The 25101-nt window shown below is 32.4% G+C and overlaps 2 protein-coding genes across 2 annotated transcripts in view; both read left to right on the top strand.

Moving 5' to 3' along the window:
• ect (ectodermal) overlaps positions 1 to 25101 on the top strand; it is a 92368-nt gene that overhangs the window by 22776 nt on the left and 44491 nt on the right. The window contains exons 2-4 of the mRNA XM_072541129.1: positions 17608 to 17969; positions 23189 to 23378; positions 24048 to 24557. Of these exons, the coding sequence (XP_072397230.1) occupies positions 17616 to 17969; positions 23189 to 23378; positions 24048 to 24557 (1054 nt within the window). The 5' untranslated portion in view covers positions 17608 to 17615. The remainder of the gene's footprint in view (positions 1 to 17607; positions 17970 to 23188; positions 23379 to 24047; positions 24558 to 25101) is intronic.
• Positions 5629 to 5976, top strand: LOC140449138 (uncharacterized). The gene has a single exon (XM_072542286.1). The coding sequence runs from the start codon at positions 5629 to 5631 to the stop codon at positions 5974 to 5976; it is 348 nt and encodes a 115-aa protein (XP_072398387.1).

The following is a 25101-nucleotide window of genomic DNA, read 5'->3' as shown; positions in this document are numbered from 1 at the left end:
TTCAGCTGGTTCGTATGATTTTTAGAGGTTTAGTGGCATTTTCGTCTCTAACGAACTAGAGGCTCCTCCATTTTGCTTTCCAATTATTCCAATATTCCAATGTGATTATTCCATTCTTTTTTTCTATTTTGTGTCCATTCATTTATACACTATAAGTTACATTTTCTTCTAATGTCTTCACTTCTCTTTCGATCTCTCAGCGTATTCCCTGTAATTCTTCTCAGTAATCTCATCTCTGCCGTTTCCAGTAGCCTTTGCATTGTGGCTGTGTCGGGTCTTGTCTGAGGCATTATTGGTCTTACACTGGCTTTATAAATTCTTGATTTTATCTGTGTTAATGTGTCTGTTTCGCCATATAGTGTTATTAAGGCATCCTGCCAGTCTATTTGCTTTTTATACTTGATATCTTACTTCTTTGTCCAGGTCTCCATAGCTAAACAGTGTAATTCCCAGGTATTTTATTTCCATTACTTGTTCAATACTGATGCCATCAATTTCTATTTTACATCTGCTTGGTTCTTTGCTGACTACTATTGTTTTAGTTTTCTGAGATGAGATTGTCATATTAAATTCAATTTACTCTTATGTTAAATATGTGGACCAGTGTCGTTTTCTATATGTATCCTCTTCCTTTGTTAATACTTTTTGATGATTTCATCCATGATCAAATTGAAGAGCATGGGGCTCAATGAATCCCCCTGTCTTATTCCGCTGCCTATTTCTATAGGTTCTGTAAGTTGTCCATCTATTCTGACTTCCATTTTGTTGTTTTCGTAGATTTTTCGATAGTTTTTAAATATTTAGGGGAACTTCTCTATTATACAGAAGATGGATTACATCCTTGAGTCTTACTCTGTCAAACGCTTTCTTAGGTCAATCAGACACAGATATGCTGGTCTATTATACTCTAGTAATTTCTCAGTAATTTTCTTTATAACGAATATTGCATCTGTATACGATATTCCACTACGAAAACCCCGTTGTTTATCTGCTAAACTTATCCTCTAATTTATTAGCACTTGTAAAATTTTAGTTTTAAGTTTTAGCGTAGTATTTAACAAGTTTATACCTCTGTAGTTTTCTGGCTGTTTTTTATATCATTTTTTGAATAGTAGAATTAGTTCGTTCGGGCTCCATTCTTCCGGTATTTCATTGTGTTTTATAATTTTATTAATTAATGTTGTTAATTGTTCTATCATTGCTACTCCACAATATTTCAGTAATTCGTTTGGTATCCCGTCTTTACCTGCTGCTTTTCTGTTCTTCAGGTTTTCAAGTATTTTCCGAACTTCCTGGACATTTATATTAGATATAAGTTCTTCATTTGTGGTAATTTCTGGTGTTTCCACTTCTAGCGTCGTTTGTTCTTCTTCTAGTGGATTCAATACCGAAAAGTCCCTTTATGCATGAGAACAAAACAAAACTTTTACATAATATTTGAATTAAAGCTTTAATTGACCCGGTCCGGTATTGTGGTATTGTCTGAAAAATTTTTAATGAACATCCTCATCATATTATCGAGAAAACATCGGATGAGAATACATAAAATATTTAATAATGGTTCTAATATCAATAAATGCTTTCCAGTCTAATAGTAAACTTAGTTTTATGAGCGTGCTAATGCTTAATGTGCATGTTCATAAGCAATTCTAATGACTACAAAACTCTAATAATAACTACGCTACCTAACGGAAATAATTATCTGGATCGATTAAAAAGTGGAAGATGCAAAATCTTTATAACATTTCTAAGGAAAGATGTTCCGTTATGATGATGAATAAAATATAATTAAGGATATGTGATCTAACATGAACGATATTGAATAAATCAAATTTAATATCCTAGAAATATGAAAAAATGTGCAAACTTACGACAGTGTTTATTGTTATAACTTTTACGTAGACCGATATTTGGAAAAATGAACATTTGGTCTTGCATGTGGTAATATATACTTTATCGAATATGATACCCAAATTTTTTATAAACATTACTGAAAACATGACTTAATAAATCTAAACAAATTTTTTCATGCGTTAATTATTATTTTTTGTAATAAAAATAACCACTGAAAAGATTATATAAATACTTTATGAATATTAGAATCTGATCAACATTGATGAGCACAGAACTCTAAGGGCAAACTCACTAGCATCTGTTATCCTCTAAGATTATACTATACAAATATTAACGTCTACTAAAATGGCACTATGCTTTTCAACTTAAAGGGTTTCTTGCTTTTGGATTGTCTAACCAGATCTGTGTTCTCAAGAAGCTGGATAAACATTTAACATTGGCATGTTAAAGAACGCGGTGTTCGTGACTTACGAACTTACTGAAGTTCCTTATCACTTTAAGTGTAAGTACTGTATGACTTCTAAATTACTCGTATTGGTACTACCCCACAGCAGGAAATCATATCTCTACATAGGTGTAAGTGTATTAAGGAACTATTAAGGGACTAAAGGAAACTAAACGAGCATTGGAATGGTAAATGTAAATGATAGCAAGCAAAATTACAAATCGAAAGCAAAACTACAGCTTCCGTCCAGCACACTCTAAAACTAAAATAGAGATAGACTGGACGAAAGGAATATTATGAAGATGAAAGATGGAGCAAAAAGATGAACGACGCAGATAATAGCGAGTTATTGAAACCCTCAGATAAAAGACGCTTTTATTACAGGATATTTTAATAAAATACAATATACTACATGCCTAGAAGAGAATTATTGCATTTGCAACATTTAAAGGAATCTTCTATTTTGACAAATGACATTAACTATGTTTGTTTAACATAAAAATAACCTATAGGATCCTTGTTACCTATGATAAGATCCTAGATAAACAAAATTAAAATAAAATCATTGAAAAGAATAAAATGTTGAATTTAGTTATTTTCGGTATATATATTATCGGTATAGAGCAAAACAATAATCATGAAGATTTAAAAATTGAGAATAATAATACTAAAAACAATATTCATTAAATAAAACAAAACAAAACAAATTTGATCATTTGATCTTTCTTCTTTCTACGCGTAATTTGGCAGGCTACGTCCAAATAAGGGTATCTTTAAATACAAGTTTTCTGGTCTGTATTTAATTTAAATACATGCGTCATATATTTTATTAAAGTACAGTAATACATGGCGCAATACTGCGCATGCGTATATGTCAAATTTAAAGTTACTTTGACAGCACGTCAATAATAAAAAAGACAAACGGAATGCAAGGATCAATGGAGATGAGTGGGAGACATCTATATTTATAGTATAAATAGACAATGGGCCATAGACAGACAGATCTGAATATGGAATTATGGTAAGAGAAAAATATGAAAATGTTCTATCCATCATACTCCGAAGAACATTAAATATCCTTACAAGAAAAAACTCTCTGTCAATCCTAGTAAAAGAGTAATAGTGAGTTTCACAAGGAGGCGGAACCTAGACAACATCTGGATGCCTGCTCTGTATGAAGAAACTGTCAAAGAAGCGAATGAGGTCAAATTTCTACGAGTAATTCTGGATAAGCGGCTTGCATGGAACGTTCACTTGGTAAGAATAACCAGCAAAGCAAAGCTTTTGCTTTGGACATGTCGAAGGACATGTGGGAAAACATGGGGTCTGAAACCCAAATAGATATTCTCGCTATATATGACTGTAGTCAGGCCTATTGCGGTCTAAATGCCACCAAAGTATAGCAGATTTTGTTAGCTTTCTTCTGTTTATCAGCTATCTCCAAATCGAATTTACCATTATTTGAAAAGATACTTTCTAGACATTCAAATGTTGAGATCTCCTCTAGTTTTTGTCATTTGTATGTTATTGTTTTTGAATTTTGCCATTAAAACTCGGTATCTTACATTTCACTCGTTATTTGCTAACTCAATTAGAACAAGTTTGCAAATTCTGATGACTTAATAGTAGTACTAAATGATAAGTGAAATCCAGATATAGAAATAAAAATGCGAACATAGAATAGAACAGGCTAGGAACATGTACAATAAATGGAAACAAATTATCTACAACCGAAAACTAAACTTAAACATCCAAATTAGAGTTAAAAAATGCTACGTTTGGTCAGTCCTGTATGGAGTTGAAGCCTGGACATTAAAGTTAAATACCATGAGACGGCTAAAAGCCTTTGAAATGTGGCTTTATCACAGCATGTTCAGAATATGATGGACACAACACATTACGAATTGAACAGTATAAAATACCATAAGTAGAGGGTTAGAACCTCTAACAACGATTAAGAAAAGAAAGACCTCGTACCTAGGCCACATAATGAGAAATGTCAAATATAACCTGCTACGATTAATTTGTGAAGGGAAACTAGATGGCGGAAGAGGAGTAGGCAGAAGAGCCATGGGTAGAAGATCCATGTTATGGCTTTGCAATATCAGAACTTGGACGGGCATTAACGTTTGATAATTTTGATGTAGTGATTGCAAACCTCCAGTAATAGAGTGCACCAAAATAAGAAGATCTTGCGTTTAGTCTCACCTTTAACTAGTCTATCTTGTCTATCTATATGTTAACTAATTTTTGTATCTTGTTGAGATTGTCCGCGATAAGGACTATATCGTCTGCGTAGAGTAGAATTTCAATTATTTATGTAGGGGCTTGGAGGGTCCCCGTTCTAGATCTCGTTATCTTTATTAATCTATATATGATTATTATACATAGTAAAGGGCTCAGACTATTTCTCTTTCTTGGAGGAAATCTTCTGATACTTTTGATTTGTATTTTCGCCATAGTATATTCATTCATATATTAATTATACTATTTGTATTCGTTTATTCTAGGTTTTCAGATGTTTTAAAGGTTTATGAAGTATTTTTTATCTATTGTGTTAAATATACATAGATTTCAAGTATACGAGTGCTAGTACTAGTTCCTCCCTTTACTCAATTTTTCTTTCTATTATGTTTAAAATATTATCTGTTGTCTGCCTTTGTTTTTTGAAGCACGCTTGTTCTTCTTCTACGTTTTTTTTTAATTTTAACTTTCTTTCATCCTCTATTATTTTAGTGTACACTTTAAATTTTACTAGCGCTAGACATATCGCTCTATAGTTCTCATAGTTGGTTCTGTTCCCCTTCTTATAAATTGGTGAAATAAGATTATGTTTAATACCAATATATTAGTATTTTATTTTGCTTCAATACATCATTACATATGATCCAGAACCAGTCTATGATGTCCTTGTCCTCCCATTTCTACATTTCTGATTCTATTCTCTCCAACTTTCTCTTTTTGTTGCTTCGATGAAGCTGTTTTTTCTTTAACTAGTCTAGTTCTTTAAGTGAATTTCTTATAACTAACAGCTATATTAGGGTTACGCTTCTATTTTTATCAATTGTTTGAGTAATTTTTTGTGGTCTCTAACTAGTGTTGTCACATGTAAGGGACAGTATTTACGACCTTGACCTATATAATATTGGTGAGCATTATATAGGTCACTCCACCATTGATGGTCTCCAGTATCGGTACATTCTATGTATTCGTGTGCCTTCTGGGGTCTGCTGATTTGTCCAAACCGGTATTGACATATTCGGTGCATTTAGAGGGAGTTTTTGTATTTCATAATATTAAGTTCAGAAAAACTCATCCCAATAACGAGAATGACAATGCCTAACTTAATAGCAATTATTAAAATACAGGCAGAGACTTCTAGAACTTTTGAAATAAAGGATGGACTTGGACAATTTGATGCGCTGGCTTGCCTCCTATTTAATATTGCCTTGGTAAACGCATTCCGAGACAGGCGAATTAGATGGGGCGGTACTATCTACATTAGATCGATACAAATATTAGCATACGCTGATGACATTGACATAATAGGTCATAACAAGCGAGATATTGAACAATATTTAGTAGCCTTACAAACGGCGGCGAAACAGGTCGATCTAGTCCTCAACGAAGACAAAACCAAATACATGGTGGTTACTAAGGATTTTATAGCAAACTAGGAAGTTTTGAAACTAGAAACTAGAAACTAGAAACTAGTTTTGGGAGTCATATCTTTGAACGTGTTTAACAGGTTCACATACCTTGGCTTGCTGGTGATTACTACAAACTAAACATCAAAGAAATTAAAAGATGAATAAATCTTACAAATAGGGTATAGGATGGATTCCAAAAACAATTTTACTCAAAAAAATCCAAAAAAGAACTAAAATTGTTATATAGAAAAATCTGCTAAAGTCAGTACTCACATATGGGGCAGAATCATGGACACTTACGCAGAAGGATGAGAGACTTTTGGGAATATTCGAGCCCTAAATACTCCGCAAAATATTTGTAAGTAGTGACGCAAAATATGTAACTTCGAATTATACCAACTCTTAAATGAACCAGACGTTGTAACATTCATTAAAACACAGTGACTCAGATAGGCTGGCCACATAAAACGAATGCCAGATAACACAAAGAATGACGCCGACCACGAATTATGTGGTTGCATGAAGTTGTGACGATACCGACTTGCGGTATTAAAAATCAGATGTTGGCAACAGGTCTCCAGAAACCGAACAAAATGGCGATGAATCTTGGAGCAGGCCAGGATCCACAGAGGATTGTGCAGCAAAGATGATGCTGATGGTAATGATTTACAAAACACCAGCCACGAAAACCTACAAGTTCCTTTCTTGTGCTAATTACACGTGAAGTTATCATCAATGACTCCCAGTGAAAAGTATCTCCATGAGGCTAGTGTCTTCTTCTTCTTCTTCAGCCTTCATTCATCCATTGTTGGACATAGGCCTCCTCCAATTGTTTCCACGCTTCCCTATCTTTTGCAATTCTCATCCATTGCTTTCCAGCTACAGCTGTTATATCGTCTATCCATCTCTTTTTGGGTCTTTCCACGCTTCTTTTTGTTTCTCGAGGTCTCCAGAATGTCACTTTATGAGACCATCTGTTGGTAGGCTAGTGTGCCCCTTCAATATTAATTATTGCAGCACATCGTCCTAGTATGCTTCTAATAAGTTGTCGAATATCCTCATGTAATATATTTTCCCATTCTTCTAAAAAAGTATCTGCTTGTTACTGCATCTACTGTAGTGCAGCTGTAGGATTGCGAATACGTTGAGCTAACATATTCCACAAATTCTCCATGGAGTTTAAGAGAGGTAGGACCTCAACGCTGAATAACACTTCAATTTGATATTTTGTATCAATTTAGCAGTATAGCAACTAATGTCTAAAACCTGGCGATATATCTTTTAGCAATTGTTTAAATTGATCCCGATCCAAATCATCATTATGTTTACACACGAAGACGACCATTAAAGTGTTAGATAAAGCCTAGACTTTGATACAGGTATCAAAATCCGACGTTGCCAATAAACATAATTTCTTGTAAATCAAAATCTGGTTATTTTGTGATTATCTGTATGACAAGGCTTTTGTACACGTCTTCTTAGTCTTAAATTATAATCCTTCATTATTCTCGATATCATCTCATCACTAACCGATCTCCATTTGCCATTGTCAGATCATTTAATAGACATTTAACGGTAGATACAAGAACAAAAAATCGTGGAATCGTTTGTCGTCTTTTGGGCGACTCTGTCTACATCTCATATACTTAAGGAAAACTAGACAAGGTCACTTCAAGATCACCCAAGGAAGTCTAACCTTTACAAAGATTATCTCCATTACCGATGAACGATTAATAGATCCGTGTCAACAAAACGAAAAGGTCGCAAGATCTACCGTATTAGTGCAACCGCACCTTTTTTAAATTTCATGTATTATCTAGATTAAGATTAATCTAGATTAACAATAGACGGCTTCTTATAGGGACTAGAATCGTCATTTGATCTCCCGTATTGCTGGAGATGTTCGTGGTCTTCGGCCTTCTACCTTTCCTGGCCGAAGTAAGTTAGGTATGCTCGGTTTACTTTTTTAAATAGCGTGTTTTTTATAGTAAGCTCTTCCAGAATTTACAGGTTGATTCCGTGTTCCGTCAGTACTCATTAGACAGCATCAACGATAACATTTACAAAAATTATAAATTTTTGGTTAAATCAAATTATGGTTAAATTTTCTTGAATACAACTGACAAAATGATTTCTGTGTTTATAATGATTGTACTTTGTTAAATCTATATCAAGATAGAGTGCTTAATGAAAATAAGATTCTGTATTTTAGAGATCTAGAACTTTTATTCGATAGACAAAATCTATAAAAAATACTTTTTAGTTTTTTTACTTTCAATTCATAAGATATTGTAGAAATATATTTTTTGATGTTCATCTGTTATCACGGATGAAAAGTTCTCATGAATTTTTATTCATTTCGTCGTATTTTTCACAAATACCTTGTCTAATGTTAAATAGAAACGGGGAATCTAAAAAGCGAGAATCGCGAAAATCATATCAAGAAAATGCCAAGCGCACAATTGTGAATGCGAGACGACGGTTTGCATTTGACATCAAAAATTGACGTCATAATTGAATGACTGAAAAAAGTACGTAAAGGAACGGAATTAAATAGGGGTTATATTCAAGATAATTGTCTGTTCGTACAGTTACGGTAAAAATTGTAGTACGGCATGGTACATATAGTATCTAAACATAAAATAATCTAACAAAAGTTTTCAGATAAAATATATGAATAGGTACAATAAAATTATCACAATAGAACAATAAATTAATCATTATTAAAATTTAAATGAATCATGACATGCTTATCTAAATATAGAGAAAATAGACTAATATTGTTGAAGTAAAAAATGAAGTAAACAGCACAACACAAAGTAACACACTGTTTTGCAATTAACAGTTTTGTTTCTCTAGTATTCATATGTACGGGTAAACACATATGTAAAATTTTTTTTATATGTAAACACATTATTGAAAAACGAAAACTAAGATTATTTTTATAATAGGTATAATCATTTTATTTCTGCCATGAAGCGGCTTTTCGATATATCGCATAACGGTTCTAGTCCGATAAAAGGAGTACTTTAGCAAGTCTATCAACAATCTTGTTATTAACAACTTCTTTTTCCATGGCATACTTAACAAAGCTAATTTAGCTTGTCAGTTTGTGCTTTGTCAGTTGCTTAAAATACTCTTTGTAGTTCCATTCTCTTACGAACTCACAAGTTTTAGTCTTCAGATCTTTAGTGCTGTTTAGATAACGTAAGCAACAAATATCTTGGCGAAATTGAGTCTTTTTCAGGACCATCCTTCAGAATCTGCAGATCATTAATTTTCTATGGTTGGTGTCTCCGTCGGAGAATACAGCAGCGAAAACTGTAACAGACGTAGAAAAACTAGTGCCAAAATACAGTGCGTTAAGTATACACACTATAAATGGCAACACTGCACGCCGTCAACTTTTCACGAGCCTCCGTTGCTCCGTCGCGGTCGTCAATAATTTGTCATTATACAGTGGTTGTTTAAATCAATAACAGCGTAGATTTTTAATTTATTTTTGTAAACAAAAATATTATAAAAACACATTTACTCGTAAACTATTATAGCTAAAAGGCATTGTGTGCTATAAACCATCTTACTTAAAGCTGCGGTGTCCGTGTGATTGAGCAGTAGGATCAATTGGACACTTCCCGCACAGGTTTGAATCGTCCAGAGCTTAATTTTATTTGTTTTTATGTTAACATAAAATAGAACTAAAGAGTTTTAGATTCAAAGTAAAGGATTCTTCGTCTTCACTCATAATTAGCTTATATACTTATTTTTTTAAACGTTTATATAAATTATTACTGCCGCCCATTTTCTTTATTCGACGAAGATTATTATTAATATTAAAACGTCATTTTTCGATTTTTTTTTCTGCGGGTTGCAAGCAATTTTAATTTCAAAAATTCACACGCATAGTTAAGGCTCTTACAAAACTTATAAACCTCCAAAAACCATGTGTTTTCAAGGTTTTTAAGAGTTTTTACGGGCTTAATCATATTTTTTAAAATCGATAAAACCTGAATCAATTTTATTTTATTTTGTTTAGTTTTATGTGATTGAAAAATAAGACTCAGTGCAGTTTTAGTCCGTCACCCCTACGAATTACCCCCAAAAACGTCATTATTTTCGTTTTAATTTTGTTTTTTTTTTCGGTAGGTGGCAATCAATTTAAAAATTTCAAAAAATTCACACGCGTAATTAAGGCCCTTACTTGAGAAATATATTTTTTATTTAAATACACAAAATAAAAAAAATTACCTGCAGTCATCTCCACAAAAAAAGATATTTCCAAAAAAAAAATGCATTTTTAGATTATGTACACTCAACATACGGGCCTATAAAAAATACACAAGTTTTGTAAAAGCCTCCACTATCCATAGGGTTTCTCAATACAAAAAAAAAGTTTCAAATAAAAGTTGTATTATTTTAACTGTACCGATCAACAGTGTAGCAACAGACCAAATTTTGTATACAGGGAGTGCCCAATACAATGCAGCTTCAATATTTCAAATGGGACACCTTGTATTTTTTTATAGTTTTGAGTAGCCCTGTATTTCCTGATTACAAATATATAACATAGTGTAGCATTAGTTTTGTTCTATAATGGCGTATGGTACTACTATACTATACTAAGATAAGAAAAAAATATATTTAGAAAGTCAACAAAATTAATGACTTACAATATTACATTTAAGATTACAATAGATGCTCAAAGTGCCCTCCATTGTTATCAACGCATAAGTAATATCTTCGTCTCAAATGCGTCAGATATTGTGCTATTATGACCATTTAAATTTTCAATTTCCGCGCGAAATTTTGCCGTGATAGTGTTAATATTGGTATTTGAATCAAAATACACTTTTTCTTTTAAAAACCCCCATAAAAAGCTAACACATGGTGTTAAGTCGGGACTATTTGGTGGCCATGTAATGGTACCCTTATTGCCGATCCGCACATTAAATTGATTATTTAAATGTTCTTGAACGGCTACGACATTATGTGGCGGTGCTCCATCTTGTTGCCATATCATACTATTTAATTGATTTTGTGTATAATTTTGATTTAATAACTCATCCACTTCTGTAATGACTGTGTCCAAATATGATTCCCCAGTTAATTTATAATCATAAAACAATGGTCCAACTATTTTGTTTTGAAATATTCCGCACCACACATTTATTGATTTTCTTCCTGACTTTTTTATTTGCTTAATTTTTCTTTTTCTATTATTTTTCTGTTCCCACGAATACCTATTTCTTCTATTAAAAATGCCTGAAGTTGAAAAATTTGATTCATCTGTCCATAAAATGTTATAAAAATAATTAGGATCATCAAATTTGTAAGTATGTCTTGACAGAACTGTAAACGCTTTCTCTTATGAACATCGGTAAGTTCTTGTACCGGTAATATTTTGTACGGCTTATAGTTGTGCTTTTTTAAAACTCTATGTATCGTCGCACGGCTTTTCTCTAATACATTAGTAGCATTGTTTAGACTAGTTTGGGAATTTTCTAAAATAAAAATTTTATTATGGATTTAATCTATTATTTAAGTATTTAATTTTTAGCTTCAAAGTAAAGTAAGTGGGGGACAAAATATAATGAGAAACCCGGTACATTTTTTAAAATTTTTAAATTGATTGCAACCTACCGAAAAAAATGATGTTTTAGGAGGCAGAGAGAGGAGGGGAAAGGGGAGGAGGTGTCGGCCTGAAAAGTCTTAATCACAGAAAGAGTAAAAAAATAAAAAAGGCTGTATCAATTTCAAAAAAATGCAATTTACCCCACAAAAACTCTCAAAAACCCTTAAAAATCTTTCTAAAAGTTTTCGAGGTATAAAGGTGTTTCTCGCAATTTTTGAATATCCTTAAACACTTAGTTACTTCAAATTATATATAACCTATAAAAAACATTTATTTTATCTATTTTAAACATATACATATAATACAAATAGACTGACTGCCACAATACAGTCGCGTTTCTCCAGTGCGAAAGAGAAAAATGACGCAAAGAAGTCCCGCCATCTATTTTTAATGGGCCAGGATTATCGACCACGTGACTTGGTCATGTAGGTCACGTGGTCGATAAACCTGGCAAATTAGAAAGAAATACAGGGACTGCTTTGCGTCACTTTTCTCTGTATTGCAGTAGTGATTCTGTATTATATGTCTATGATTTTGAAGTCTATAAAATGAAGAAAATCCAAAAAAAAAACCTAAAAACAATTTTTTAGTTTTTGATTAAATATGCAAAATAGAAAAAAAACTAGACCCGCAGCAATTTCCAAAAAAAGTACTTGTACAGTTTTTTCAAAAAAAAAAATGCGTTTTTAGGTTATGAACCTATGGGTTTATAAAAAATAAACAAGTTTTGTAAGAGCCTGAACTATGCAGGTGAATTTTTTGAAATTTTTAATTGATTGCAAACCATTGAAAAAAAAAATAAAAATGAAAAAATGACGTTTTTGGGGGTAGGGGTTGGGAGGAGGAGGGTAGAGAGTTAAAATTGCGCCGAGTCTTACTTTGTGCCGTGTATTTTGCTCTTTGTGCCCTTTATTTAAAGAGAAATATTTGACGTATATTTGCCAAATACAAGCAATTAATTTTAAATTTTAAATGGTTAGTTCATTTAGGCAATCAAACCATTTTATTAATAATAGTCTCCATTTATACCGTTAGAGAGGCTTTTGGATTATAGCAGAGTAAGCTGTTATCTCTTTGGCCTACGATATACAAGGAAGGTAATGGAGCCAGTGCTACGTTTCAACTGCCTACTATCACCACTGGTTTTATCCCAGGCATTTTATTCAGGCTGAGTCGACCTGGAGCCTGTAGATATTATAAAATTATCTAGGTGTTCTCACTGATGCTGGGATGTAATCCCTGGACACTCTATCGCTTCTATTTTTACATAGTGTAAAATTTTAAATAGTTATTAATAAATAATAAAATTTATTTATTATTTAATACAAATTTCATTAAGTTTTAATAATAATGAGCTTGCTTGCCCTTCAACTAAGTATCTTTTAAAATTCCCTATCAAATTTACAATGTCAACAAACGATATCCTAATTTCGTCCGCCATCTTTCAAAACAAGTGCTGCCACCTATAATCGTTTGAGCACGCGAATAAGAGACCACATCATGACATTAGATCTTTACACATTTGGCACCTAACGAGGGGCACACGGAACAAGTTTTGTACTTCTTTAATTAATATCATATATTATTCATATGCGGTTGCTTTGACGGTTGGACGCCTATTATTTTGTTGATATATTTGTTAATTTATTTATCTCTCTCTATCTCCATCACACCGACACACTGAAAAAGAAGAAACCATTTGAAAAGATGGAATGAACATATTAAAAATGTCTAATCCCTGGAAAAAAGAAGAAGAAAAAGATAATATTTTTACAAATTACAAATTGGACTAACAACTTTTAATTTTAAGAAAGAAAATACTAGTGATTCCCATATTATATCTGTTTATTAAAAATTTAGTACACCTAGGAAATATTGAGACATCATTTCTAAATATATAGATGATAAAAATGTTTCTAAATGCATCTTAAACCTTTATCTCGTAGAGATAAGGGTTTAATCATAAATTAATTGTTATATATTTTTTTAATATAAATATATACCTATATATTATATGTAAAATATATTTATTATCATCAGTAATCTTCCTTAATACAATTATTTATATTCTGACTTTAATATTTTTCTTACTCATTTCGTGACTGTGACTTCTGATATTTTGTAAAAAGGTGAACAATTTTTATTCATTTTATTTCTAGTACTTGAAATCTGTTTTTGTCTTCAGTTCTCACAAAACGTTGTTTTCTAAACAGGTTCTGATAACGAGATTGTAGTGAGTAGTTCCAATTTTTTTTATATTTTCCCTGTATCAACGCCTTCAACACTTCTGTTGGAAATAGATTAGCATTTTAAAATATTATTTTTATTGTATATTTTTGAGTGCTTTGGTTATACGCATATATCTCTTATTTTATTAAAATAATAATAATAATAATATTCTATATAGACCAGGCAATATCTGTTTTGGGTTGGGTAAATCGAATATAGTCCTAGTATTTTGCTTTAATCGCTTTGAAATATTATTACAAATGATAATTTAACCATGCCTAAACTTCAAAAGTTAGACCAAATTTTTTATTAAAGAATTTGTGAAAAAAAATAGAAAAATTAAATGTTTTTCCCCTTTTCGTTGCTATATCTCGGCAGCTGTACATTTAAAAAAAATTGTAAGAACAAAAAAGGTTTACAATTAAATTCTAATTGATTATAAATTGAAAAAAAAACAATTATTATTGCAAAGCTGGCAAAAACAATTTAAAAACGGTCAAAAATCAATGTTTTTTAAATAATTTTTTTCAGGTATTTATTAGCCAGATAGAACTTTTAAAATTTAACGGTTAGGTTGTCTTTACAAAATTATTTTGCAATTTAAATTTTTGAAAAAAAGTTATTCATTTTCAAACTTATACAAAGCCAACAAAAAAAGTTTTAAATACTTGAAAGTTTTTTTTCCATTTAAAAGGGCATTCAAGCTTTCAAATAACAGTCAAACCAATGAAATAAATTATATAAGAGAGCCTAGAAATTTTTTAAACAACTATACAATTTTTATGCTAATAAACAAATACAATAACGTTTTCAATAATCAATTATATTCTTTTGTCTAAACTTATGTCGAAAGTTCAGCAAACGATGCGTATTTTAAGAGAAAAAACAATATTGGTCAATTAGTTTTGAAGTTATGATCGAAAATAAATTAACAAGTAATCGATCAGGGATTTATTAAATTCATTTTTTATTAGTTTATTTATAAAATTATTATTTAATTAAAATTAATATTTACAAGTGAATATATTTAGATTAATTGATCAAAAAAATACTACAGTTTATATTGTAATATCGATATTGTAACCTTAGCGAACGAAAAAAAAAAGGAAAAAATGACGTAATTTTGCAAGTGAATATTCATTTATATGTAAAAACATGGAAAATAATTAATTATAGGCTTTTAAAAGTATAATATTTAAATGTTTTACCTCACGGGACTCCAGTTTAAAAAAAAATGGTCACAATTGATCCACTGAGAGCTGAGGCAATTGAAATTTTGTCGCTATTTTGAACGCGTGATTTCATTTTTGAGACGAATGAACTTGCTATTCCCACCACTGCCTCTCTTAGATTTTTCTGTAGTTTTAAAGTTGGATATCAACATTTGCACCAGGTTGCAGAAAAGAAAAAAGGTGAAAATGTATATCTACTAGGTACTTAGCACAACAAAGGTATTTGTTTAAAAAACAGATCTCAAATCGTCGTACTATTGTTGTAAATGCCGGTCAACTTTGTTCAATCACAACTTCGGAATGAATTTACCAATCTTAATGTTTTGTTTTCTTAAAATCCGCGTCTTTTGCTGAACTTTCGACGTAAGTTTAGAAAAACAATGTTAATTCAAAATTGAATAAGTTATTATATTTGTTTATTAGCTTAAAAATTGCGCAGTTGTTTAAAGGACTGTCTAGGTTTTCCTATTCAAGTAATTTCAATGATTCGACTTTTATTTGACAGCTTAAATACCACCATTTTATAGGTAAAAAATCTTTCATGTATTTAAAACTTTTCTGTTGGATCTGTATAAGTTTAAAAATTAATAACTGTTTTTCAAAAATTTAGATTGCAAAATTATTTTGCAAAGACTATTTGATCGATTGTGCTGAAATTTTGTATAGTGTTTTTTTTATGTTTTAAAGATTGTCTGGGTGAATTTTGAAAGTTCTATGTGGCTCTTAAATGCATGAAAAAAATTATTGAAGAAACAATTATTTTTTACCACTTTTAAATAATTGTTTTGGTAGCTTTGCAGTAATATTATAGGAAACATAGGAAATATAATTGTAAAACTGTTTTGTCATTAGAAACATTTTTCTAAAGTGTATAGCTGTCATAAGATATAGAAATATATATATATTTTTCTCTTTTTTTTTTTCACAATTTGTTCAATAAAAAATTTAACCCACCTTTTGAAGTGTTAGTGTAGTTAAATTATCATTTCTAATAATATTTTAAAGCGATTAAAGCAAACAACTAGGATCATAATTATACGATTCACCCACGTGAGGATGTTTTAGAACAAATGTCGCCTGGACTAATAAGTTTGCTTCTCCTATTGATATATTTTAATTTGTTTTATTTTTCTTTAATTCTTAGTTAACACCATTGCGCATTTGATATGCTACAATAGTATTTCCATTTTGTCTATCTTTTGACTTCTTCTGTTCATTCCAAACGTTGGCGATCATTCTGGCTATGATGACTTTGTTGGTTGCTATACAGAATAGCTGTGTTGAGGTCTTTCTATACAATGCTCTCAGGTTAGCAAGCCAGGATATTCTTCTTCGTCCTGGGGCCCTATTTCCTTCAATTTTACCTTGGAAAATGCATTGGAGTAGCTCGTATCTGCCTTGATTTCTCATTATATGTTCCAAGTACTGCAGCTTATTGTACTTCACGATGTTGACCAAATCAGTGGTTGTGTTCATCCTCCGTAGTACTTCTTCATTGGTGACTTTGTCTGTCCTGGTATCTTCAGGATCCTTTTGTTTAACCATAGCTCAAAAGCCTGAAGTTTTGATAGTTTCCGCCTTCAATGTCCACATTTCTACTCCGTACAGAAGCACTGAGTACACGTATCATTTAAGGAGCCTTATTCTTGTTTCTCGTGTGAGGTCATGGCTCTTGAACACAGAGCTCATAGTCAAGAATGCACTTTTTGCCTTTCCGATGCGACATTTAATCTCTTTGGTATTGTCCCACGACTCATTGATTATAGTTTCCAAGTAGTTGTATTGTAAGACACGTTCAATTCTAATTTGGTTCACATACAGATTGGATCATTAGCTTGGTTTTGCTAGTGTTTGTATCCAGTTCATATGTTCTACTTGTTTCCGTTATTTTGTTCATTAAGTTTTGCAGCCCTTCTATGGTATTGGAAAACACATCTTGTGACTAGTTAGACATAATTTTCATACGCTGGCCAGACAAGTCAGGTGTGGACAAGTAGCAAGCTAAGTCCTATGTCCAAAGATGAATAGATTAAGGTTCAATAAATAAACAGATAAATTCTCGTAACAATCGTCCTATATAATCTATTTTGTAATATTTCTGCTGTCCCGACGTCCCGACAAGACTACTCAACTGCCGTGACCGACAACGTTGGGCCTGACGGTTGTTGTGTGTGCAGACTTGATGGCCAACACAAAAAGTTGTCACGTTCCAACTCGACAGATGTTAGGTGGGGAAGTCGGCTGTCGGGATGTCGCGGTTGTTCAACCAAATCGGTTAGCCAAACCGTCGGGTACAACTTTTTTTGTCGGTTAACAAGCCTACACACACACTAACCATCGGACCCAACGTTGTCCATCTCGACGGTTGAGTTTTAGCAAAATAGCATCCAAGATTTTTTTTTTAGTATTTTTGCTTCATTTATGTAGGTGATTTATTACATCTTGGTTTTGATTTTATTATTTTGTTTCCACTATTAGGTTTTTAATGGCGTTAGACAATACAATCTTATTTTTTAATATTTTCTTTTGATAGAATTAGAAGTAATAAATTTTCCTTTGTTACAGAATAGAAGATGAGACGCTACATCCTAGGCACAGTTGTGTGCTTACTATTGTGGCAATGTAACGCAAATCCAATAGTAACAATAACAGCGGACCACGAAAGTAGGTCGTTAGAACAAAAGTCGCCGGAAGTAGAAAAACAAATAGAATCACAAGGAATAGTACAAGAGGAAACGAAAGGAGTGTTCAAGACTGACGAAGCTGACGTTAAAGGAACAAAGACTGAACAAGAGCCAGCACAAGAAGAGAAAGAAATTGAAAATAAACCAAAAGTAGCAACAGACTTAGCACAACCCGAGAAAGGCGATGACAAAAAACCAGTAGAGAACAAAGTTGCTATTAAAAAAGTAAAAACAAAAGGAAAGGTAAGTCAATATTTTTTTATTTATAATGTTTAGTTCTGGTATAAAATGTACTCCGTAGTAATTGACGTTTAAGTTGATACACCTTTAGAAAGATAATTGACAGATCACTGTTATTTTTAAGCTGAAAAATATTTCTCTTCTTATTCATTCCAGATAGCCCAGTAGGTAGAGATTCGATTTCGAAAAATGACGCGAACAAGCTGAATTTATTTGAGAATATTAATTTTGAAACCCTAAAAAAGATGCAAAAAGTTTACCACTCCTACTTTCCCGGCTTCCCTCGAAAACCCTGCCTAGGGGGGTGGAAACGAAAAAAAAATCGATTGACCAAGAACTTGTACGCCGTAGAAAAGAATGTTTTGAACAAAAAACTTTTTGTGTAGCATAAACCGTTCTCTCACAAACAACGCTTGAAGCAACCAGCGATTTTAAATGTCAGTTGAGCGCGCATAATAGATTTTAAATAAAATTTGTATCAATTCGACTGTAAAAATCGATATCTTTTGATTAGAGTGTCCTATCGATAAAAATCAATATACGTTTTAAAGGTAAAGAGTGCCGCTTTCGTATGCATTTTTTGCATTTTGCCGCAAATGAAACATATTTTGATTTTTGTCGATAGGATACACTTATCAAAAGATATCAAATTTTTTCCGTCGAGTTGATGCAAATTTTGTTTCAAATTGATTTCGCGCGTAACTGACATTCAAAATCGCCCGTTGCTTCAAGAGTTTTTTCCGAGAGAACGGTTCATTCTACACAAAAAGAGCTAATAAACATTTTTTTTTAATTATCTCAGTTACATTTTTTATTTGCTACATTTTTCCTACGGCGTAAGAGATTCTTGGTAAATCGATTTTTTCCGCCCCCCCCCCCCTTCTAAGAGAGGGAGTTTTAGATGAAAGCCGGGGGTAGGAGCAGTAAATCTTTTTTTTATCTTTTTGGTGTTCCAAAATTGATATTTTCGTCTCTGACGACTGGAGTAAGAGTAGGCGTCCTCTGATGTTGAGCATAAAATTTCGTTCCATTTTTTCAAGAGGAAGATTTTCATCCCATACTTCTTCTTTTTTTCGGTTTGCAATTTAGAAACAACACATACATTTTATTTATATTGATTAACGATTGATAAAAACTCTCCAATGGGAATTGTACTTCATTCCCTGTAGTGATCAACGGTGTTATCTTGTATAATTATACATACATTATAATTTATCATAATCTGGAGACACTTTAGATGGTTGTTTAGAATTGTCGCTCATATATAATTTGTTTTATACTCTCAAATCGGTTTAGACTCATTACACCAGCTACTTGGATTATCCTCGTGTTTGGATTCCAGAACATTCATTGTATCGGTAATTTATATATTGACATACCAATACATTGTTCCACATTAGTTTTTGTTACTGCGAGTGGTTTATTTGGATTTTCTTTCTAGAATACAATATTTATTAGACTTCTTAATCAAAATTTCAATCAACTCATCGTCAAAGTATTCTATTACCTGTTTTACCTCTTTTGCTCTAGGTACATTATCTTTCCATTTCGGAAAAGGTAATAAATTTTTTGTTTTACAGGCTTTCCATTTGTAAGATACTTTTAACTGACTATCTCTAGAATTCGAAGATGTCTCAGTAGAAAGAATGTCATCCCCTTCATCTTAAGCGTTTTAGTCCTAAGAAAATATTTATATTGGAAATGTTACTCGCGACAAGAGTCTGAAAAGAATGTACTTATAGATATATCTTTATTAATAGCATCATCTTCATCTAACTCACTATCGTCAGAATCATCTGGTACTTATCTTATAATAATATTTTCATTTCTACTATTCCTATTTCCTTAAAATCTGTTTACACTAACCTGTGATAGTACCATGGCGTGATGATATAAAGTTGCCTAAAAGCAACGTCCGTTTAAAAATTGATTTGTTATTCTAATTTTAATTTTATACTTACTAAATGTATCTGAATTAACTATCTAACAATTCTATAAAAAAAATTAAAAACTTTGTGTTCAAAAATGGTATAAAATGACTAAAACTTGCAAAAAGTTGTACCGCACCCTTGTAAGAAATGACTGACTACATCTGAAAACTTTTGGCGCGAAAACTTGGTGTGATGTACTATAAACTATATCATGGGGAGTTGCGCGACCACTTTGATATTATGTGTATTTGACTACACAATATGCATTTTAAAATCACTAGAAGGCAATAGATTAGTTTTCCAACTGAATTTAATTTCAGTATTGACTGAAAGGATTGCAAAATATGGTTAATTCAATACTATTCAGTAATAAAAAACGGTACTATTAGAAATAACGAATGCGGTGTGAATTCTAAGAAATTTGGGAACTTTCAAAATGATTCGTCTGATTTGTACTCATATAACACTTCTGCTTTTCCTTATTATTATTATTCTTTTTTCTTCTGGTTGCAAGTAAATTGTCCTAGTAGCGATCCATCAGATGTTTCCTCGCTGATAGCGTACGAACTTTCGTCTGATGGTGATTCAACATTAGATTACCTTGACCTTGACAACTGACAACTGGTACATGCTAATGAGCAAAACAATTTAACGTTTTTGCAGTTGCATTTTGTATTGTATTACATCCGTTTTACTTACAATTTCAAAAAATTTGTTGAGGAGATTTTCCGGTGTAATCTACAATTTTTGTTAGATTTTTTTGACTTACCGTTTGGCTGAAAAAAGCAAAAAAAACCATATTTGCGACCTTTGACCTTGAATAATTTTTTGGAGATGTGGGATTCATGGGAAGTTTTTACATTTCATTTATAATGGTGTTTAGAACATTCGTACTATCTTTTATCATATATATATACATACTAGATTTTTTTCAAGGCTTTAGCGTTTACCCCATTTACGATGGTTGCTATTTATATTTCAGGCCTAGGCAACACTGAGCACTGAAAACTGACATCTGACACTTGCACTGGAAAGTTTGACATTTTTAAGCATATGCGCACTCAGAACGTTTTGACGTATGAACAATATTTGTGTTGTCTACAGTGGCTTAAAAAATTTGTCTCGCCCAAAAACTGGAATTAAACCGTGAAAATTTTCATGCGATAATTTATTATAATTTTCGATGTAGATTATCACGACAAGAGACAATCGATGAACTTAAATCTTTATACGGCGATCAAGCACCTTTAGCAACGTAAACTGTGAACTGATAGAGCAAGATCGTCATGTGACATACCGTGATATTGAGGCATCCTTGGGCATTAGTATGACAAGCGTCAATAATATATTGCATGATCATTTGGCTGCAAAAAAGATTTGTTCACGTTGAATCCCACATAATCTGACCAAAGGTCAAAAAGAGGCTCATGTCAATTGGTGCAAGGAGAAGAAAGAGGATCGCAGTGCATCAACTGCTGTGTATAATATCTACGCAGGTGACGAAACATGGTCCTACACATATATGCGCCCGAAACAAAACAGCAATCGACCGTATGGGTGTTCCAAGATGAACCAAATTCAACAAAAGTTGTTCGTGGAAGAAGCACATCGAAACAAATGGTTGCTTGTGTCTTTGGTATAAATGGTCATGTAGCTACAGTTCCGTTACAAGAACGTAGGCCGGTCAATTCTGAATAGTATACAACCATTTATTTTTCAGAAGTTTTCAGTGAAATTCGGAAAAAGAATAAGAATATGCGAATCATTCTTAACCACGGCAATGCAAGTTCACAGTCATCAGCACACACAACGGAGCTTTTGACCGGTCAAAATATCAAATTAACGGGTTGTCAAAAATAAATTGCGTGGTTAACGATTTTCGATGCTCGAAGAAGCGGTTGAAGCGTTCAAAATCCTTATTTTGGAGTTACTTTAATCATAGTTAAAAAAAGTGCTTTGAAAATTGGTTCAAACGCATACAAAAGTATATTTATTTTTATGGAGAATATTTTGAAAAGCAATAAAGCCATTTCCGACTATAAATACTCATTTTGTTCTTTGTTAGGCCAGAAATATAAACAGAAATCTCTCGTACATATAGGATACCTTTAAAATAGTCGTCTAAAGGCCCATTTTTAAAAGAAATGTTTTGTTTTGCTGTATTGTCTTTAGTGTAACAAGTCTTTAATATAATATAAAATCATTTTTTATTGTAGGCGCTCCTCCTATTCCTCTTACGCTTCTACTTATTACGCATTTTTAATTCACATTCTCCTTCCCTGAGATTCCATGTTTCCATGGCTTTGTTCGCTTTCCAAATCTGGATAATATATCTCTCCTTTGTCTTCTTATTGGACTATATTCCGAGATTTTCGATATCCATCTCAATTGACCTGGTTTTCTTACGTGTCCGTACCAAATTCGACCTTTACGCTCCTCCGTTCTTTTATATATCTCATTATGTATTGTTCCGGTGATATCCTTTGTTTTATCTGTACATTTCTATTCAGTCTCGTTAATCTAGAGCTTCTTCTCGTCAAATCCATTTCCGGTGCTTTAATTATGCTCTTATGCTTTGGTTTATTACCTAGTTTTCTGCCCCATATGCCATTATACTGTCTACTAAATTAACATAAAGTTTTTTTTTTGTGTTCCTGCCGATCTGTTTATCACATAGTGTGCCATTTATTTGCCTGCGTCTTCTTGGTTACGATAATCTGCTGGTTATATATGTATTTCTTGGTTATTTATTCTGTGTTAAATAGAATTTTGGTATACTCGTATTCCAGTTTGCGAAACGTATATGCTAGATCGTCTTCGTCTTGAGCAGTCACAACTTGGTCCACAATTTTAATGTGTATGAGAAGCTGTATCTACTGCTGGTCCCATAACTTTTGTGGCTTTTAATTCCTTTGTGTATTTATTACCCATGTTACCACATTGTTGTTCTACATATTTTTGCAGTTTCTGTCAATCTCTGGTTTATTCCGTAATTACATTTATAGTTTATTTGTGTTAATATGTTTACTATAATTAACTAATAAACAATACGTGTTCTTCGAATTAATTCAATATTACATTCATAATTTTTTCTATAATTCGCAAGTTACATTTTTTTTTATTATATCATTTACTTTTACTCTGTGTACATGCCTGATTTATTTCTATTCTAATACTTGTTGTTACCTTTAAACATATGCAAATGTTTTGATACTATCTAGAATTTTATATTGTTAATCACCGAGCCTAACGTTAGATATGAAAATAATTATCTCTACTTTCATTTTTAAGGTTAAAGGGCGTCAATCGGGAGACGATGACGATGACGACGATGATGACGACGACGATGATGATCTGGATTTAGGAGTTGATGATGACGACGATGACGATGATGATGACAGTCCCGCCGATGATGACGACGATGACGATGACGATGACGACGATGACTACTTTGGAGGATTTTTAGATGATATTTTAGGCGGTAAGCAGCAGATTTAAAAATACGATCACATTTAGTTTACATGAAGAAGGATTACTGTGAAATATAGATACTTAAAAAAACAGTTTCCTCTGATGTCATATTCCTTTTAACTATATTAGTATCCGTAAGAAATTCTTTATACCTTTTTATTCAAGTTATTTCATTTTCTAATTAGTCCCTTTATCTTTGTCATACTGTCACACAATTTTAACAGGTTTTTAATAAAAATATATGCATGGATATGTACTCTACAGGCCAATAACTTTACACTTTATTTAATCGTTAAAAAAATATTGTAGGCTATCCAATATTTCATCTCTCGATATCAAATATATTTTCAAGTAGATCTTAGTAGATATTCTCTGATTAATTTTATTTCCTTTCGAACCATCTACAATCATTGGTTCTTGTTTGTTGCCTTCTTTTTTCAGTTTGTAATGTCATTTAAATCCCTCCCCCCTTTAGTTTTCCTACTCATCCTAGCTCGACTTTTTTTTCTTTTTTTCCGCAAGTTATAAGTTTTTTTTTGGTAATCCTCCATTTGGTAATTAGTACCTACTTCTCATTCATAGTCGATTAATAGTTACTGATTATGCATTCCATTACATCTAAAATCATATTTATGTTTTTAAAATCTTGTCTTATTTTAAGATTAATGTATTATTTCAGGAGACGATGATGATGACGACGACGATGATGACGACGATGAACCTATCCAGGTAGCTCAACCCCAACCGCAACCGATCGAGCCAATTGAAGCAGTACCTGTGGCACCTTCAGAGCCTGTAGATGTCGGTGAGACAGGTGCTGAGGTAAACCCAAGCGAAGAATTGGACGCTCAAGAAATTGCAGCAGGAGATGCGGAAGGTGCAACTGGTACGGACGAAACAGGCGTATCACAAGACTCTGACTCAGTCATCGTCGTCAAAGAACCAGTGGCGGTGGCACAACCGGTAGAAAATTCTGTTGAACCAATTATAGTACAACCGGTGCCCGCTACCACTGACGATGACGACGATGACGATGACGATGACGACGATGACGATGACGATGACGATCCTGTTAGTGACTTAGTTGACGATGACGATGACGATGACGACGATGACGATGACGATGATGACGACGATGACGACGACGATGAAACCGGCCTAGAGGATGTCATCGAAGCGAAGAGATCACGTGAGTCCAAAAAATTAAAGCATACTAAGAAGGCCAAAAAATCTAGGAAACACCACCGCCATCATAAAGTTGCTAACAAAATCAGATAGGTAGTGGATGTGGAGTAGGGTAGAGACTTTATTTTCTTCTGTTTAAAAGACCATTTCTGGAACTGTACAAAGGAGGTTTGACATGATGGACTTAGGATGTTTTATAGTTTTTGTACATCATTGTTTGGCATCTTTAATAGAAATTTAAACATCGTAATATACTTGTCAAAAACATTTACCAGGTCTAAATTTTACCGTAAAAAATAAAATATTTACAATTAAAAATGCCAAGCAGTAGAACTGTAGTAATGTCTTTCGCTTCTCTCGCTTAAATTTTTTTTAAGTTTCTGTATCATAAAAAAACTTTCTTAATACAAACCTCATTTAGTAAATCAAGCATAGAAAAAAATGTAGCCAGTAGTATTTATTTATTTATAATTTATTTATTTATTTAAAATGCTTCTTGCATTAATCTAGGTACATGTCACAATTTACGTGACGATTAGAAAGAAAAG

The sequence above is a fragment of the Diabrotica undecimpunctata genome, chromosome 8, assembly GCF_040954645.1.
Source record: "Diabrotica undecimpunctata isolate CICGRU chromosome 8, icDiaUnde3, whole genome shotgun sequence".
In the NCBI taxonomy this organism is placed as follows: Eukaryota; Metazoa; Arthropoda; class Insecta; order Coleoptera; family Chrysomelidae; genus Diabrotica; species Diabrotica undecimpunctata.
Note: the sequence above shows the minus strand (reverse complement) of the source record. Positions and strands in the feature narration are given on the sequence as shown.

Excerpts from the sequence above, each read along its gene's own strand:
- LOC140449138 (XM_072542286.1), top strand. The coding sequence starts at position 5,629 with ATGACAATGCCTAACTTAATAGCAATTATTAAAATACAGGCAGAGACT.